Here is a 20200-nt window from a genome sequence, read left to right as displayed (position 1 = left end):
TCAAGCCTCACAATCCTCACAGGAACAAATCAGCTGATCAAGTAAAGTACATAGTGAAATCCTGACTATCAAAGTTACTGGGAGGTCTGCACTAACTACTAGGGAAGCCAGGATTTATTCATTAGTCTCTCTGATAAAAACTGCAATTTAACTATTAAAGGTTGCTTTTTAATTATGAAATATATGAGACAGGTGAACTATATATCTTGCTTTTATATATGGAAAAGGTGCTATTACAGTTATTTGGACGTGGGTGCTTTAAAATCCTACCACTGTGAGTATTTGGAAATACCCATACTGATTAATCATTTTAAAGTTTATGTTAGAACATAGTGCAAACCCTTCAAACAGCCTTTCCTGCTTAGTTAAAAGTAAGCCTTGTGAAATTTGTAATTTAGGATTGCATTTACACTGCATAAATACATTTGTTTCTGAAAGACCTTGGTTGAAGATTGTGTTTAAAAATATTACTTTTGAAGTCCCAAACCCTCTAAACTAATAGGGAACCATCTGGCTTGTGGCCAGTCACTAATGGTGTTTGCCAGGGCTCAATTTTAGGGTCAATTCTCTCCAGTCTTTGACCTGGACACATGAGTTGAGTGAGCACTAAGTTGGCTGATGATACTAAATGAGAAGGACTTGTTGATTCTCTTCTGGGTAGAGAGACCTTACAGAGACCTCGACAGACTGGAATGCTTGGTAATCATCAACTGCATGAAATTTTATGAGAGCAAAGAAGCTGGATTCTGTACCTGGGACTATAGGCATGGATGTCTGTATAGATTTGAGGGACAAGAGGCTGAAGTGCAGCCCTGAAGAAAGGGATCTGGGGGTTTTGATTGTTAGCAAGCTCAACATGAGTCAACAGTGTATCCTGGTGGCCGGGAGTGCCAGCTGTGTCCTCAGTGTGCTAAGCACAGCACAGCTAACCGGCCAAAAGAAGTGAATGTCCCACTACTCAGCATTGATATGGCTTTACCTCAAGTACTGTGTGCATTTTTGGGCTCCACAATATGAGAAGAATATAGAAATAATAGAAAAAAGTCCAAAGGAGGGCAACAAAGATGGTGAAAACGTTAGATGGCTAGATTTATGAGGAATGGTTGAGGATACTTGGCTTATTCAGCTTAAAAAAGAGAAGGCTGGCGGATGACCCCATTGCTCTCTATAACTTCCTTCCATGATGGGAAAGAAGAGTAGGAAGTGCTGATTTTTGTTTTTGGTGTCTGGTGTTAGGATGTGGAGGAATGGCTTAAATCTGCATCAGGGAAAATTCAGACAATTCTTCCCTGAGAGGGTGGTCAAGCAGTGGAACAATCTCCCCAGGGTGTGATCATGGCCCCAAGCCTTTCTATGTACAAAAAACATTTGGGACAATGCCCCTAACTTAAATGGCTTGTCCTGTGTGACATCAGGATGCAAAGAACCTTATGGGTTCCTTCCAGCTCCAGATATGCAATGATTCTACAGAATCTTCCAAAGACAGATTTGAGCTAAACTCAGTCAGAGTAATTTAAATGCAGAATTTTAGGTTATATTAATGGAATCAGAACTGGCTTAATAGCTTATTACTGCTAAATTTCAAACAGCATATAATTACCTGTGTTGTGAGTCTGTCCTGTAGATGCTTTAGAACTGATAGCTGACATTGTGTTCTTTTGACAAGTTCTCTTGGAAGAAGACTACCAGAGGCAATACAAACTGTGCAGTGTTTATAGCTAACAGGATGCCAGACTCCTAGAAAAGAGAGAATATACTGAGGAAGGCATTCTTAGTTGATATTTTGTTAACCATATTGCATTTCCAGCAAGTGTTTACAGCAGATAATAAATGAATCACAGAACATGGGCCTTCTCATTTCAAGTGCAGAAATAGGCCTCGTGCTTTTTTCCCTTTAATTCATTGCCAGAAAAACTATGCATGGAACTTAGATATCCACAGTGAAATCTTCTTACATTATAGATACTCTTAATTCAAGTTAACAGTAAACTTATTCTGCTTTCTCTTCCACTTTTCTAAAGTGTTAGTTTTTATTCCAAGAGATACACTACCTCTTTTTTGCTCATAAACAAAGTCTTAAAGTAAATTTCCAGTTCCCACACTGACATCTAGGCACCACGGAGTTCTTCATCTAAGATGTTTATCAACAAAAGTCACTACATAGACTATTGTTCTATCTTAGCATCTCCTATCACAGGATAATCTTACTTGCAAGGATTAGTACCACAGTCTCACATGAGCTATGTAGATCAAGGATCAGTAAGGTCCAGCACCTTTTTTTCATAATGAAGCCTAGCTTTCTCCAGCTCAGAAGATGAACTGATTCCCTGTCCATTTTATTCTAAATATATAAACTAGCACTTTTCTTTAGAATAAATTTACCTTCTTTTAACACCATTCCAAGTTCTGCCCTGAGTCTGTTTCCCATTTCAATCAGCTGCCGCTTTTCTTGGCTCAGAATTGAAATTTTTCTTGCTGCTTCCTTGAGTTTATTTTGCATTCCTTGTAGAGTGTGTTTGACGCGATATTGACAACCAATACCAGTACCTACATCAGGTAGCTGTTGTCCAAAATCTACCATGTTTTCTTCAAGAACTTTGGGTTCTGGACCCTAAATAAAACAGATAGTGCTTATAATAAATGTTTTGAAAGTGAGGTCTGCAGGTTCAGAGATTTGTACAAATATGCATGAGAGGTCAGTTGAAGAAAAAGTGTAAAATTGAAGGCTACAGTCCATTTTTTAGGGCCCATTTTCAAGATTTTTTAGCAGTATACGGCAAATTACACTGTGGAGCAAAACATTGTAACAGCCTGAGACATTCCCACAGATATTGTCAACTATAAATGTAAAATAATACACATAGGATAAACACTCTATAACTGTAAACTAAAGAACTCTTAATTTTAAGATAAAATGTGGATAAAAGCTCTTTCTACCAAATTGCAATCTGCTAGAAATCCTTCTTTGTTTAATCATTGTGTACATTGTTTAATCATTTGTACATACAAACAAAAGGGGTAGATATAACTTAAAACATTTACTGGAAAGTAAAGATTCTACAACCTGTTTTGTCTCTGGCAAGTTGAGTACACCTGCACATATACATAGTGGTTAGGTATACACCCAAAAGATCGCATCCTTCTTTTTCAAGACATGTTTGTCTTCTTTCAGCCCCCGCAGAGGAGACTTTTTGATAGACATTTAAATAGTCATCATTCACTGAACAGTCATCTCCCTATAAACATTTTTCATTTCACACATTGCCATAAGTATCTAAATGTATCACATGCATTAAAATTGTTTTACAATTACTCATTGGTATGTTTACTCTTTTACATATAAACCAGCTAACTGTGCAATCCCAATCAGTTTTCAACTAAATCACCCTAAAAATTATGATTCAAGAAGTACACATTGAAAGCTATTATCCATACTGAGATAAAGCCAAACCATTGTTGCCTTGCATTGTGCCATGCAACTCCCATGCTCTTATTTCTTTGCATGGTTTTACCATTAAAAGGAAGGGTCTTGAGAACTTATGGGGAAAGCATGCAGGCCTACAAAGAGTATGGGGGAGAAAGGTAGAGAAATTAGTGCAGGACTAGAGTCTAAAAATACTGACACCAAAGTGAAAGGAAAAATGAACAGGACTTTGACACATAACTAGCAGTTTGTATAAAAGCAAGTAACACAAGTAGCTGGGAGCATGTGTTGATCTGTTGGAAGGTAGGAGGCCTCTGCAAGAGACCTGGAATGGTTGGAAGGATGGGCAGAATCCAATAAAATGACGTTTAGTAAATCCAAGTGCTGAGTCCCGCATTTGGCCACAATAACCCCCTGCAGCGTTATAGGCTGGGGATGGTGTGGCCGGACAGTGCCCAGGTAGAAAAGGACCTGGGGATACTGGTGGACAGCAAACTGAACATGAGCCAACAGTGTGCCCTGGTGGCCAAGAAGGCCAATGGCTCCTGGCCTGTATCAGGAATGGTGTGGCCAGCAGGAGCAGGGAGGTCATTCTGCCCCTGTACTCAGCACTGGTGAGGGCACACCTGTGTCCTCTGTGCGCTGTGTCCAGTTCTGAGCCCTCAGTTTGGGAAGCACGTTGGGGCACTCGAGCATGTCCAGAGGAGGCAACAAGGCTGGTGAGGGGCTGGGAACACAAACCCTGTGAGGAACGACTGAGGGAGCTGGGGGTGTTTAGCCTGGAGCAAAGGAGACTCAGGGGTGACCTTATATCACTCTCTAGAGCTCCCTGAAAGGAGGCTGTAGTCAGGTGGGGGTTGGTCTATTTCACCAGGCAGCAACTGGCAGAGAGCACACAGCCTTAAGCTGCACCACAGGAAATATAGGATGGATATTAGGAAAACCTTTTTTACAGAAACAGTGATAAAGTTCTGGAATGGCCTGCCTGGGGAGGTAGTGGAGCCATCATCCCTGGATGTGTTTAACAAAGCCTGGATGTGGCACTGGGTTGCCAGGGTTTAGTTGAGGTATTGGGGCTGGGTAGGACTCAATAATCTTGAAGGTCTCTTCCAACCCAGTGATTCTGTATGACTGTGTGTGAGTGTGAAATTATTACAGTCTACCTTCGTTGGTGACATTGACATACTAAAGCTTAACATAAAGGAAGGTGAAGGCAATGACCAGTCATGGGACCACTGGCTGTCACACTGTGGACACCGGATCAAAAGACAAAAGCACATCACCTGGCTGGGGCAAGGAATGCCATTTGCTTAAACTTTTATTTTTCCTGAACTTTTCAGAAAAACATTCCACAGCATTGCACAGAAGATTTTTTTTTTTCAGGTGACAGACTGTAAGCTGTAGAATTAGGAGTGGAACTCAGAAATCTTTTAACCTTTAGATCTATGTCCAGAGCAAAATTCTGTAGTACAAAACAGAGAAAACACTGAAATGATGGGTTCTAAAGAAGAGTGGGAGGAAAAACTCTCCTCAGAGCTGATACAAAAGAAAAATACAAAAATATATGTACAAGCAAAAGTTTACATGCTATTTTTACTAGTTTCCACAATAAACTTTCCTCTTCTTCTTTAGCGCTGGAGCCTATAATTTCCAGATTATGGTCACAGAAACTCTATTATTTTAAATGGAAAAAAGAAAACTCTCACTATGGCTTTGATTACTGACTTCACCGGCACCCCTATGTTTAGTTACCATTATTGCTCCACAGATTCTAAGCTCCCTGAGGTAGAAATATTTTTGCCTGTAATTCCTCATGGACCTAAGTACATCCTTAGTATGCAATTGCTAAATGTAAGAAGCACAGAGAATGTGTAGAAAAGTGCTAATGATAAGCACTTGTAAAATTCTGTAAGAAATTAAAATGAAATTTTGACCATTGTTTTTAACATATTTTCAGGACTGCTTTCAGCTCAGTCTATGTCTAAGAAGGCTTGTTATGTACCAAGAAAGAAAAAATAAAGTAGACAGAAGAAATAGGCAGGAAACAATAGTCCAATTTCAGTGAAGACAGCATCAACTACAATTCCAGCATTTTATTCACTTGAAGTTTTGGCCTGCATATCCCCTATTTGCTACATCTGTACATATAAAGCATAAGTAATTCAGCATTAAAATATGGATTTACAATGGAAAACCTGAAGCAGGGATACACAGTAGTTTAAGCATTTGCAAGTAGGAAAAAAACCATCAAGACCAGCTTGCAAGATCGGAAGTGACTTGTGCCAAGGGATGACTAGTCAAAATTTATTGCCTAGAAAGAATAAGAGTTAGTTTGGCTAAAAAAATCTTTGCTGGCTCTCATCTGACCAATCACATAAGCACATATTTTTTCAGTTTATAATATTTACTCAAACAAAAATCATACACTAGGTATTTAATTACACAAACACACATACATACAGATATTTTTAGGTAGCTTAAACCTCAACATACCTCTTCTGTGTCTGGGCTTACTAAACAATCCAACTTAGTTGAACTGACTTTGATGTTGTTCAGTGTGGTTCCAGTTGAAATTTTGTTTGTGCTCAATGAACCTAAAATAGGAGTATAATAGGAATGTATATGTATTTATGGAGAGTTTAGGCTTTTATAGCAAGAGCTCCTTCAGAACACTGTCTCATGGATATAAATGTCTAGTTTGTCTAGTTACAGAATCATAAAACCATAGATTTAGGTTGTAAAAGACCTTTAAAATCACCAAGTGAAACCAGTGACCTAACACTGCCAAGTCCTCCACTAACCACGTCTTCAAATGTCCATACACATATACATGCCTTTTAAACACCTCCAGGGATGGTGATTCAACCATTTCCCTGGGCAGCCTGTGCCAATGCTTGAATAAGCCTTTTCAAAAAGAAAATTTTAATATTTAACTATTTAATATTTAATAATTTTTAATATTTAATTTTAAAATATTAAATCTAAACCTCCTCTGGCATAACTTGAGATTATTTCTGTTACCCTATTGCTTATTACTAGGAAACAGAGACTGATCCCCACCTCACAACAACCCCCTTTCAGGTAGTTGTGGGTAGTGGTAAGTTCCCCCTGAACCTCCTTTTGTACACCACTTCAGTAGATATACTGTAAATGGACTGTAAACCCCCATGGCAGGGGGTTTGGATTAGGAGATCTTTAAAGATCCCTTCCAATTCAAGCCATTTTGTGATTTTACATACTGACTTCACTATCAGGAATTCTGTAATATACATATAATTGCTTTACTCTTGCAAAATATATACATGATTGCTTTTCTAGTGGTAATTTTGTAGTGACTTATAGCGCGCGTTGTGAGTGTGTGTGTGAGTGTGTGTGTGTGTATTTCTTTTCACTCATAATTGTTTTGTAGTAATTTGTAAACAGAATATCAGACTACTGTGTTCTTGTGTACAGTGCAATCAAATAACAATTTTTACACACTCATGGATTAGGGAGCCTTCATAGGTTATGACCGTGACTCTTAAACTTCCTTAACTGAATTTAAAGTTTTTTGTCAAGAATTTCACCTTGCTCTGCAAGTTGTCTGTCTTCTGTTTGAGGAAGAGAAGACAACATCTGCTCATCAAGACTCTCCATTTCTTTCCTCATTTGTGCAATAGCAGCCCGAAGGCTGGCATTCTGTTCATGCAGCTTTTTTATTTCCAAAGCAGGGATATATTTACACAGAGAACTTTCATCATCATACTGAAATATCTGGAAAAAAAAGTACAAGACAAAAAGAACCCTTCATTAATAGGCGACATATACTCTCTCCACACAACCATACACAGAGATCCTAATACTTTCAACCCATGAACATTTGTGGGTGAAAAGTACCATAGAAGGAGAATAAATGTGTTTGTTTATTGAGGATTTGCCTGGGAAAGAAGTGCTGTACTGAGAACATCATAGGATGAGGTACACATGGAGAGGATCATGGCACCAGAGCTAGCTCTGTTTTATAACTGTTGTTCTGTAGATGTGGTTTATCTCTCTTCCATGTGCAGGTAAACCCTCCCCTTAAGGAACTTATGGGCTCAAAAGCAGTTCCCTTTCTGACCTGTCAAATTCTTGGAAGTGTCATTGGAGATCATCTGTTGACAATAACATTGTTCTAGTTTAAAAGAGAGATATTTCCCAAGGAAGACGGGAATGTCCCTGAAATGGAAAGATCACCTCCTCCCTCCAGATTATTATGAATTCGAAATTACAGGGCTCCCACTCAAAGATATAGAAAAAAGAATAACAGCTCTTTACTAGACTAGATGTATATATATAAAACATATATATTATATAAAACATATATATATGCATATATGTGTGTGTATGTATAGATATATATATTAAAAAAAAACCAACAACATAAAACGAACAACAACAGCAAGGACAAGAAGAAAACCCACTAACAGCCTTTGCTCGCCCATCAAGCATTTCCCCTTTGGTGTAGTTACGACGACAACCGACAAGGGGCGCTGTAGGCTGCGGTGACTCTGCCGCGGCTTCAGCTGCAAGATCGGGACCTCCCCGGTGGTGATGGCGGCTCGGATGAGAGGAAGGGAAGAAGGGTTTGACTCCTCCAGGCACCCACGCCAGCAGTGATCGGTCTTCGGCATCGCTAACTGCAGCCGGGACACGCTGGGAAGGGAGGCAAGGCTTTACTGTGATGTCCCGCTACCGAACGGAGAAGAGGTCCGGCCAACGTGCTGCTCCAGCTTCAGGGGGCCGTCCAAGCAGCCGTTCCGGGAGAGGGGGCGGAAGGAACGGCTTCCCCAGGCACCCACGGGGGACTGTGCTGGTCTCTCTCGGCGCTGGCAGCCCGCGAAGTCCCAGTCAATGGAGCCACCGGGACTCCCTTTCTCTCTTGCAAGCAGCAGACTCAGAAGCCGGCAGCAGGCGGAGCTCCGCGGCAGTGCTGAAAAAACCGCTGCGCAGGACAGGTCCAAGGCGAAAAAAAAACCACGGGACCGTCTCTGCTCCCAACAGGGCAAAGACTACCGACCCCCAGCTAAGAAACTGCCAGAATAACTCTGCCCCCTCCCCCCGCTTCTCCCACTCCCCCAGAACCATTACAATGCCAAGACCGCGTCTTTTGTCTCTGCATCGCTGTCCATTCACCATCTCCCTGCTAACAGATGGGAAGAAAATTCCCGGGGAAAAAAAAAAAACCCCAACGAATCAACCAAACATACAAACAAACAAAACCAAAACGAAACAAAAACCTAACCTCAGGCAAACATAAAGAAGCTGGACGTCCTCTGCTAAGCCAAAAAAAGGGAAGAAGTGTATGGACTACACCCACATAACCTGGACAATGGACAATATGTAGAAAACACGGCATTGATTGGAAAACATATTTCCTGGTCACCTGAAATTCCAGCACAACCTTCAGGAAAAAATACCTAGTAGGACCAATGGCATATAAAGACCAGGATATTAGGGTCCCAATATTATTTACTTTTGCTGTTTCTTCATTCTGTGTCCGCAAAGATTTTTAATCGTTTTGTTTGATCAATGGTATTGTATTATAACTGTGGTTTCATCCAAATAGAGAATATAGAATTTAGAAATCTTCTTTCACTGACAGAAGCATATGTCATCCATTTAAGAAATGCAGATGCTATTTGATACAGGAATATTAGAAAGCCATGCAATAGAGGAATATTGCATAGAGGAATACTCCTACAGTCACTAAACAAATCCTTTCACAAGCTGTTCAGATCAAATGTTTTTCACAAGGAAAAGACCATGAAATGTCTTTAGAGTATTTGTATAAACATGTTGCTAAAACAGAATCACAGAATCACAGAATCACAGAATCACAGAATGAACTAGGTTGGAAAAGACCTTTAAGATCATCTAGTCCAACCTATGACTTAACAGCTCCTCATCAATTAAACCAGGGCACTGAGTGCCACATCCAGTCTTGTTTTAAACATGTCCAGGGACAGTGACACCGTGAACATTTCTTTATATTTAACCCTAACCTTAAATTCTTGCAAAGCAACAGTTTTGCCTCTTCAGAGAGCACGGCAGTCCATGCGGTACTTAACACATGCCGTCAAAAGACTTCAGATACATCAAAATACTACAGTCTCAACATTTACACCTTGCACAGCCTCAAACACTACTGTTCTCATCTTCTCCATCACTCCCACTTCCTTCAGCTCTCTTATCTTCCCAGTCATAAGTCTGTTCTGCAAGTGTGATCTGAAAGTCCCATCTGGAATGCTAATGGCTTTCAGATTAAATTTCCCTGGCATAAAGACAACAGCTGCCCTGCAGTTTCTTTCTCTTGTGACTGTTTCTGCCCTAACAGTACAGGCTACACAGAAGATGTGAATAATCACTATTCTGCTTTAACAGTCTTTCTGAGGCTTTTAAGGTGAGTCAGGGAAAGGCTCCAGTAGGTAGCAATGTAACACCCAGATGTGAATTTTGGACTTCATCTCAACCTGCAATATACACATGAACCACCACATTTAAACCAGAAATACAACTATTCCAGATTTGTGTAAGTGGAAATAGGTCTAGAGAGAAGACCTAAAAAACCCTAATAAACCAGAATTACTTGAAACACTCTTTCATTTTCTGTGCAGTTTTATGATATTATTAGCATGCTGTAGTCAGAAAAACATGACCTAAGTCATACTAAAATATAAGTTATAAGCAAGATTTTCCAGGCTGGTGTGTTTCACATCTCAGTTGCTTATTGAAAGGCCAAGAATGACTACTTCAACATTTCTAGCACACTGCTGGGGTCTCAGACCAATTTGAAGAAAAGGACCTGTATACTGAAGATAGTGTACTAGGGTATATTTAAATTTTAATCTTTCTTGCATCAGTCATCTGAACCAGAGGCTAGCCAGTGTACTATTCCTTCTTTAAGAGGACTCATTGACACAAATGTCTTGGTCAGTTTTCTTCTTCTGTTTGTTTACACTTCATTTTGTATGGAAAAGGATCTAGACTAGAATAAGAGGCTTTTAAATTTTGTTACTTAGTTTTTTTAAACACCAGCCCTTCCCATAAAAAGGAAAAAGATCAAAAAGGTTTTGCCAAGATTGGTACTGCTAATCCTACATGCCAAAAGTGCAAAAGCCAGAGTTTTTTAACCACAAAAAGAAAAGAGTGACAATGAAGACAGTCTTGCCATCCACAGTTGAAGAGAACAGTGAGTAGAAAGAAGAATATAAGAATATAAAGAAGAAACTGTGCCCAGCCCTGATTCTCTTGGCATCTCAATGATCAATTAGCAAATCAGTCCAGTTTGAAATAAAATTGGAAAAACTACTTGCTCCATAGCAAGTTTTTGCTAGCAGTCTACTTTAATGAATAATAAAAATTGTCTTCAGGCAGTATCTTTCTGAATACAATATTTTCTGCATTCAGGAACTACTAGGCTTGCTTAGCACTGCTTTTTCTTAGCAAGCTCTGGTAACATGCTCTGAACTGGTCGCTGTTGAGCATCTCTAGCCACCCAGAGTGCACTGCAGCATACACTTTGCTTTCACTCTTTTACCAAAGGCAGTTCTCTACTCTTAAAGCATTCTCCTTCAGCATGATTTCAAACCAGCATTACATTTGCAACTTTGAATGTCTTTTTAAAATATAAGCAATTTACGAGGTAGCAATGAAAGGAAAACTAGCTAGTGATACTCAAATACAAGACATTAAAAATAATTTTGGAACATTGCCTTAAAATCTTAACTTTTCAACTTTAAAATCTACCCTGAACTGCACAGAACCTCAGGAATGAGGTTCCAGAATTCTTCCCATTTGATTGCCACAGTGGTACAGTACGTTGTCACATTTTGGAGCAACTGTCTATATCCAGCTTGCTCCTTTTGCTAGTGAGTAATGAATGAGAGCCATAATTAAGCCCATGACACCTAATCTATGTGTATTCCAGGACAGATATGCCTGTATTTTGAGTTAAACATATGAACTGCCTACAGTAAGCTCAGTGGAAATAAGGCCCATAATATCGTTATCTTACAATGAATTTGTCCATGTCTACAATAAGTGTTGTCTAACCTGTTTCTCCCCTCCAGGTGAAATACTGTGATTAAACGATGCTTGTATTGTCTGTTCTCTCTCAACAGTCAAAGCAGAAAGAGCACTCTTCACTTTATGCAACCAGTAGCCTGTTTTCTGTAGATCAGCTTGAACTTGGGATGGAAGGAATGGAGAGGAGCCAGAGGATGTCAGTAGCTCAAGAACAGCAGGATAAAAGAAAAGGAAAGGTGAGGAAGGGAAAGGGAAAGGGAAAGGGAAAGGGAAAGGGAAAGGGAAAGGGAAAGGGAAAGGGAAAGGGAAAGGGAAAGGGAAAGGGAAAGGGAAAGGGAAGTTAAAAAGAAGGAAATCAAGGATACTTTAAAACATAGCACAGGGACTTTAGCATATTCCTTTTGTCTCTGTCAAAACCTGCCCTAACAGACAAATAATTTAGCATAATTTTCTTATGTTCTTCATGTAAAATGGAAAATTATGATTTGTCTCTCTCATGTGTTCACATGCTACAGCTATTGATGCCTATGAATAATTTTGGAAAGACAATGATAAAATAAAACACTAGAGTAAATGCCAGTATTCTGAACTTCAGAAAGAAGTGTTTCCTCTGTACCTGTGAGTTCAGCGCAACTGGGCATTGAGAATTGTTAGACCATTGTCTAATAGTCTCTAAAAAATAAACATGTATTTATTTTTTCCAAAGCTGAAGTTTTAACACTACAGAAAATAGGGGGATTTTTCCGCACAAAAATACCCGAGAGCTTTTCAGGACTAATATTGTTCCTTTGATGGAATTCAAGTGGTACTGTGATCTGAAATTCTTTCTGCCCTCAGGCTGCTCTAAGAGACATCTTTCTTCTTTTGCTACAATGGCAAAGGAAAAACAGTTCTCAAGCCAACTTGATTACATGGAAAGGGAGAAAAGGCAACTATTAGAGATTGTTCATGAAAATTAATCTGATTTCTGATAAAATACATGTGATGAACTGCTGTACACAATACAGAAATACTGTTTTACAGATTTTTGAAAGAAAGCTAGACATATTTCCCTGAGAAACACTGTGGTGAGAAGACTCCATAGCTCTCTATGCAATAGATGATTCTTAAACAGTGTTAATTTGAAATTCTCACCTCCTCTTTTGATGAAGATAGGCTTTGAGTTGGATCCTCTGATTTCTGATACCAATTACATTCAGTATTCTCACAGAGCTGCTGCCAGTTAAGTTCTGCTTGCATTTTACTCTGTTTTAGAATCCATTCTCTCTCAGCTGCCAGAGACAGTTGTTGTTTCGACCTATGATACACAGAGCAAAACTGTTGATTTCAGCAGAACAAATACTAAGGATGTTTTGTGGATATTTTTTGTGTGTTTGTTTGGGTCTAGTTTGGTTTAGTTTATTCCAGCTTTGTTTATTGTCCTCATCTTCTTTCCTTGTTCTATTTTATCTATCTATATTATCTATAATGATCTAATCTATAATTAATCTAATCTATATTATCTCTATCTAGCTGGCTAGCTATTTATCTCAATATCTCTATATCTATAATATATATCTAATCTATAATTAATCTAATCTATATTATCTAAAAAGATAATTTTTTAATTATCGACTTTATTTTGTTCTATTCTGGTCTTAACATTTTACTGAACAAAAGCATTTTAATTGCATAGAGCTCAATAGTCTCTGAGGGTCCATCTGTATGGGTATTTAGAATCAGCTTTGGAGGTCACCTCAGGTCAAGAGGCATTAACTGCCCTTCAATATCAATACTACTCTCAGTACTTCCACCCAGAGCCTGTTTCTGTGTTGCTGATATCAGAAATGAGATACAAAAGAGTTAGGAATTAAAATTGCTGCATTGTCAGGGTAAACTTTCTAGGCTAAAAGGCTGCTGCATTTACAGACGTTGAAAACACAGTGTAGAAAGAGGTAGAAGGTGCAAGTATTAGAAACAGTATTAGAAATCTCTAATCAAGAATTCAAGTCAGAAAATTGCAAAGATCAAAGGTTTCTTCTGAAGTGCCATAAGAGTTTAAACTCTTATGACACAGAGTAAGGAACATTTACATTTAATAAGTATACATGCAGTTGTGGTTCTTTTGTTCTTGCTGAGTGAACAGCAGTAGGTCATGCAATCTTTATAGTCAAGACTGCAATAGGACAAAGTGGTTTTAGATCCATTATTACAGCAGTGTCCTGTGTAAAGAACATCCAAGACAAGTAAACCAAACCAGAAGCTAAACTCTAGTTGTGCAACATTCAAGATACAGGAATCCATGGATACCACTAATGGCCAGGCAACCTTTTGCTACCCTAAAGGTTAAGTTTATAGGCAAAAATAATTAATTTTACTACACAGCTGGAAAAATATAGCAAACTTCTACAAGCCCTCTTCCTGAAAGCTTGTCTGTTTTTCTCAATGGTATCAAGTGAGGGTTTTTTCCCCTCTACCTATATAACTCAATTTGTCAAATCATTAAGGTTTCAATTACAACACCACTGAAGCAAGTGGACATGGACATCAGGGAACAATCCAAGTAATGCTGGATGATGATTAGTGAACACTGTATATACAGAGATTTTTGAAGGGTGAATTCCTCATTACTAGCCCTGGAAGGATGACAGAGGTCTTTCAAATACCTATCCACAGTTCTTGGTTGCATAGGGAAAAAAACAGTCACTATGAATGCATACCAAAAATACCCATGCTTCCTGCTATCCTAGTTCACCACATAGGTGGAAGAAAACAGCAAAAACAACAGTCATCTTTTCACATGTTTCACACAGGAATGACTTTAGATTATTATACACTCATTCATTCTGTGAGTAAAGGGTAACAGTTAAAATCAGTTACCTGAACTTCATGGGACAGAACTAAGTTAACCCTTTTCAATTGTCTGCTTGTGAAACTCACATTCTCTCTTTTTTAATTCCCACATCAAATTCAGCAAGAACTACCTACAAAGGGAGCAACATACAGATAACACTAGAACAATAGTACTGATGGAAACACTGGATTGTCTCAGACCTTTCAAACACTGTATGAAGAGTTTAATCATCACATAATCTTTCTCCATTCTAATAAGAATCAGACTGTGCTGAATGAAACCTATAAACTGGTCTACAGTAGGTCCCCTAACAGGACTTGTACAGCAAAGGGGAACTTCAATGAACAAATCAGCCAAACAGTATCTTTTGCAATCCAGTGGAAGAATACCAGTAATGCCAAGATTTCAAACAAACCTGAGGAGCTGATAGTGCTATCAAGACCAGTAAGTTCTCTAATGATACAATGAACCTTTAAAGCTTTGCATTAATCCCTTAAAGACTTAACAGGTTTGCTGTCGCCTGTCACACAGCCAAACAAACCTATATTGATATTGTGCTGTTCTGCAACTTTCTATTTACTTTCAACTCTATATTACAGGGGTTTTGTGTAGCTGACCGTTGCAATTGATTAGATAAGACTGATCATATAATACCTACAGAGTCAAAACTCTGAACTAAAACTGGAGAGTAACAAACAGCTAAATGCATATTCACTTTCACATTCTGCTAGATTTTGCTTTTAAATTTACACTTCACCTGAAGTACTCTGAATCCTATAGCCAGCACTCAGGCATACAAACCAAGTCCATCAGAAGTGCTGTCTCAGTGTAGTCTAGACATATATTTTTGCACCTCCCTTGTTCACCCCAAACCCTTAAGGGCAAGGCAGATCAGAAGAATGACTGCTGTACTGTGATCAGTATCCAGCTCAGCCTGGCAAAGAGGCAATTGCTGGATTTAAGAGACTCAAATTCTTCCTTCCAATCCCAAAGGATATGCTCTATGTAAAACTCCTAAACTGGCTTTAAATTAATTTGTATACACACCACATTAACATCAATCATTTAGTAATTTTTGAGGAATTCCAGGGTCTTGACCAGATCACCCACAATAACTAAAAAAAATTCTTAAAAACTTACCCAGCCATCTCTACATTATAAATGTAGTTGGACCCAGCACAGTTTACAGCATTTTACAACAGTTACCATTTTAAGCAGACAATAATCCCAAAGAGACTGTTATTTCTGAAGACGGTAATTACATTGAACAAGAATTATGTGCAGACAGAACAAGAAATGTGTTTATTCCCTCCACCCTGCAAGCTGCACACATATTTACCTTTTCTTCGAGATATGTATGATGAGTCAAGGCACAGTTCAGCCCTCTCTTTTATTAATAATATTAACTGCTGTGTCACATTTTTCTGCTTTTAGTTAACAGAGCCTGCGCTTTTACATGCAAAACCCTTTACTTGCTTCACATCCATCTCTTCCTGTTGTTTATTCTCCATATTTGCCTCTTATCTGATTATAAATTCTGTAGACGAAAAAAACCCATCATTTTTAAGCAGTATGGATGCTTTAAAAAAATTGCCATTTCTGTTCAGCTGTCTCCAGAGATTTGGGAAAATATAGCTTCTCTCACTGTACAGTATTATTCTGTGTCACTGGTTGCAGATAATCCCTTCTGAATAAGCATAGGGATGCAGAGAACAAATCGGACAAGCATGCCTTTCAAATAGTGGCTCTTTAATCTCTTTAAATGAGAGATTTTCAGACCAGAAAATGCTATGCAGTATCTCTGTGCTAAAGGATGTTATTGTTTAAATAACATTTTTCTTCGCAAACAATCTACACAACTCCAGTTCTCTAGGATCGAAAAATGAGTCGCTGATCATTGGATGTGAGAAGTATAAAAAATTCGAGTTTGCTCTTCCCAGGTATACTGAGGAACAAACTGTGCTACAGGACACAATGATCTGATGGTCTTTCAATTTTGCTGGCCAAGATTTCACATTTATCCCTAAGTTAATTAAAATATGGTATTCTCTTCATATTCTGATTCTTGTCGGCAATGTTCAAATCCCGTGACCGAGCACAGATAGTGTAAGCAATATCTTCTTCATTTGGGTAAGGAGAAGTAGATGACTTTTTAAAAAGTCACTATTATGGATATTCGTGAACAGTACTGCTTCCCTGCCTATAACATGCAACACTGAAAGATCTGCTTTCAGTATCACACTTTCAGCTACAGTTGTTCCAAATGGATCAGGCAGCTACCACAGTTAAAAAGATTAACTAAATTTGAAGCGCACAGAGGAAGGAAAAGACAATCGAGTGTCGACAAAAGACAACACTGCCAAGGGAACTGGCTGGCAGGAAGCAGAGCCCACAAGGAAGGATTCCACGGAGGGCTCTGAAGGTCAGATGCTGTGAGGCAGAAGAGCAGATGGCAGGCAGACTGTCGAGGTCAAACCCGTTAGATGTGGACAGTAAGAGGAGCGCAAGATAATGCTTTGGACTCAGGGACAACACAAGAGAGGGCACTTAGCAGGAAGCGTGCAGAAAAGAAAGACAGAGGGTCCCCAGAGAGAGAAAAGGGCGCGAGATGCGCAGGCGACTCATCGGAGGCTCCGAAGGACAACCTGCGGCACAACGGTTTGCCGTGCGACCGCACTGCCTTCCGATGGAAAAGCCCAGTCGCGACTGCCCTCCTGACGACACGAACCTCCGCATCGCTCCGCTGCCAGCCGCAGGCCGCTCGGGCCGCCCAGGCCGCGGCGGGCGGGGCCGTGCCGGGGGCGGGCCCGTCTCCATGGCGCCGCCGCTGCGGGGCCGGGGCCGCTGCCGCTCCAGCCGTCTCTCACGGAGGCAGCGCCAGTCCCCGTCTGTCTCCCCTCCTGTTTCTCAGTTCCTCGCATTGCATTCACTTCCAGGAAGCCGGCAGCGTATTCTCTCCTCCTCGCTTTCTCCCCGTTCCGTCCTCACTACTCTTACACAGCAGCCTCTTTCCTGCTTCGTGAGAGCACGGGCACGCTCCTTTGCAGCCCCGGTCTCGTTTAGTAAGACCCCCTTCTCCCAAAACACAGCTAGTACTTGTCCCATACTCTCAGATCTCACTCTCTCGTTCACTTGTCTTCCTATACATTTTGTTTATCCAATCGTTTACTATTAAACTATTTCTCCTTAGTGCAGATCAGGAAGGAGACTCTTTGCCCCTTTCAAGTACAGCCGTTAAACGGATATGAACAAACTTCCTGCCCTCTCTGAACTCCCACTGCATCATGTGAAAAACTTTTAAAAGCTTGGCACTTAATTATTGAAAACTGTATCCATCAACTAAACTGCTTTACCCTGTCTAGGTGAGACAGAGGAAGATGTAACAGGCAGCAGGCCTAAAGCATGATTTTCCCTTAGTCACTCTAGATGACTTGCTTCTCTGGAAGTCATGAGGCAAACTTCCTGTATGTTCTGTCACTTTTCTGTTTTTCTTGAACATATAAATTGCTTTTGCCTTCCAGAAACTTGAATGCTGCACCCAAAGGATATCTGAAGTACTAATTTAGAGAAGATAGAGCATTATATAATTTTCCTTTTGTCATCAGAAAAGAATTGTGTCCTAGCCCCTGCCAGTTAAAGAAAGAAGGGGTTTATTTTCACCAGTAACTATTAATGAAAATTAGAATCAGAACTAACAGTTTGATTTTTGAAATAAAGCAAGTTTCATTTAGAGAATTATAGTTTAAGAATACTGCAATTATTAAAGAGATTTACTTCATTTACTTATATGAATCACCTCTGGTTTAAAATACAATGGTGAAATCCAGCTTAAAATGATTTTCTATATCTGAACACACAAAAATTATAGTGCAAGTCTTGGCATAATTTATATTGTGCAGTGGGCCCCTCAGGGCACTCATCAGAATCAGCACATAATAGGCGAATGTCTAAATCCTTACACCATTCTGATTGCTGGCACTCTTTGCATCCTTATATTAGCCATTGCCTAACCTATCAACCCTTCCTCACCCCTGCTGCCCTTTCAAATTAGCTGTCATCTTCTCCAATGTACCTTCAATCAGCCCCTAGTCATGTAGTTAAATGTTGTTAGTTTCCTAAATGAGTAATTGATAACTTCCAGTGATTCAGTAGTGTTCCAAAAAGACAAACTTTAATGGTGAGTAAAAAAGATTACAGTCTACTCAATGTCAATTCGGAGATTGATGTTGAAATCTGAATACACCTAGTCTGCAAGTGAATGGCCTAAATTCAGATAATAGTGGACAGTCAAAAACTGGTTTTACTAGTCTTTAAGATTAGCAGTGTCAGTCTTATTGGCTGTATGTTATCTACTCAAAATAAAGCACATGGCCTTGCTCATCCTCACACAGTAATGCAATGAATCCTTAAGCATGTACAAATGGGTACTATACTTCAGCAAAACTGAACCAATAGCCAATGCAAACATAATATGCAGGGAAAAGAAAAAACTTCTAAGTCATTAAAAGAGCTTCAGTTTCTGCCTTGGTATTACATGATTTCAGCAAGTAGGTTTTAAATTGGAAGCTACTAATCTGTGCAATATCATAGTTCTCAAAAGACAACATTGCATCCTACCTGTCCTCTCCTACTTAGAATCCTACCCCTGTGTAATAACTCTACATAGGTTATAAGAATCATAGAGTCATTTAAGATTTTTTTTTCCAAGATTATTGAGTCCAGCTGTTAACCTCCAGGGATGGTGACTCTATCACTTCCCTGGACATGCCATTCCAATGCTTGGCAACCTGTTTGGAGAAGAGATTTTTCCTAATATCTAATCTAAAGCTGCCCTGGCACAACTTGAGGCCATTTCCTCTTGCTCTATCACTTGTTACCTGGGAGAAGAGACAGATGCTCACCTTGGTACAATCTCCTTTCAGGTAGTTGTAGAGAGTGATGTCCCGAGCCTCCTTTTCTCCAGGCTGAGTCTCTCCAGCTCCCTCAGCTACTGTCCAACAGAGCTGTACTGTAGACCCTTCTGTAGCTCCGTTGCCCTTCTCTGGCCATGTTCCAGCCTCTCAATGTTTGTCTTGTCATGAGAGAGCAAAAACCAAACATGGGATTTAAGGTGTGGCATCACTCCCCTATATAATGGATTGTGTGCTAGAAGCACACAAAAGAACGGAGCCACCTACTCCTGAATTTCCTAAGCCCCAGGTAGCCATAGGAGTGCTACTTTCTGTAGTGCATTTAAGAATCCCACCACAACTTTCATAGATGCTACACAGCAATATCAGCACATCAGTTTTACAATAAAACGTTTGTATGAATCCCAGCTGAGTCACAAGAGATTAGTGCAGAAAGCTCATTCCATCTGGATATAAAAGGAGGAGTATATTATGAAATCATATTTGCAGGGACTAGTATAATATTTACTCCCTTGGTAAGGGATAAGGAAGGAAGCCTGACGGTTGTCTACAGAATGCACAATATCACTCAAATTTCTAAGAAGAAAGCAACTAAGCAAGGAAGCTCGTAAGAGTAATTCTCATGGGAGTAGACAATGAGGAAACTGTGAATGCTCCCGGGAAAACAGAAACGGCAGCAGAGAACAAACCTCAACCGCAGAAATCCGTTCATAAGTTGAAGTCCACTGCTCAGGTCCTGTTCCTCCGGAGAGCTAGTGCAACATTCATGCCGGCAGGATCCAACCCTGCGTTGCACTCTACGCAAGCAGCGCAAAGCTCGTGCTGATGCCTTGTGAGGCCCCGGGGCCCCGCTCCGAGCCGGCGGAGCCACGCTGCACGCAGCCGGGGCCCGTGCGCCGAAGAACCTGTAGCGGAGGGAGAGTCGCCGCGGCGGCGATAGGACCCAGGGCGCGCCCGGTGTGGCAGGGCGGGGCGAGCAGCCCCAGA

The 20200-nt window shown here is 40.0% G+C and overlaps 1 protein-coding gene across 1 annotated transcript in view; it reads right to left on the bottom strand.

Annotated features, from left to right (window-relative positions):
* The window catches only part of CCDC57 (coiled-coil domain containing 57), a gene marked incomplete at both ends in the record, with an annotated part of 28931 nt that overhangs the window by 8627 nt on the left and 104 nt on the right, over nt 1–20200 (bottom strand). Inside the window, 13 exon segments of the mRNA XM_084218531.1 lie at nt 1601–1737; nt 2383–2611; nt 5918–6018; nt 6905–6911; nt 6915–6929; nt 6933–6944; nt 6948–6979; nt 6982–7177; nt 11498–11632; nt 12605–12767; nt 17032–17203; nt 19722–19789; nt 19903–20199. Of these exon segments, the coding sequence (XP_084074657.1) occupies nt 1601–1737; nt 2383–2611; nt 5918–6018; nt 6905–6911; nt 6915–6929; nt 6933–6944; nt 6948–6979; nt 6982–7177; nt 11498–11632; nt 12605–12767; nt 17032–17203; nt 19722–19789; nt 19903–20199 (1564 nt within the window).

This window comes from Fringilla coelebs (genome assembly GCF_963513975.1).
Source record: "Fringilla coelebs genome assembly, chromosome: 19".
Classification (NCBI taxonomy): domain Eukaryota; kingdom Metazoa; phylum Chordata; class Aves; order Passeriformes; family Fringillidae; genus Fringilla; species Fringilla coelebs.
This window is presented reverse-complemented; position numbering and strand designations above follow the sequence as displayed.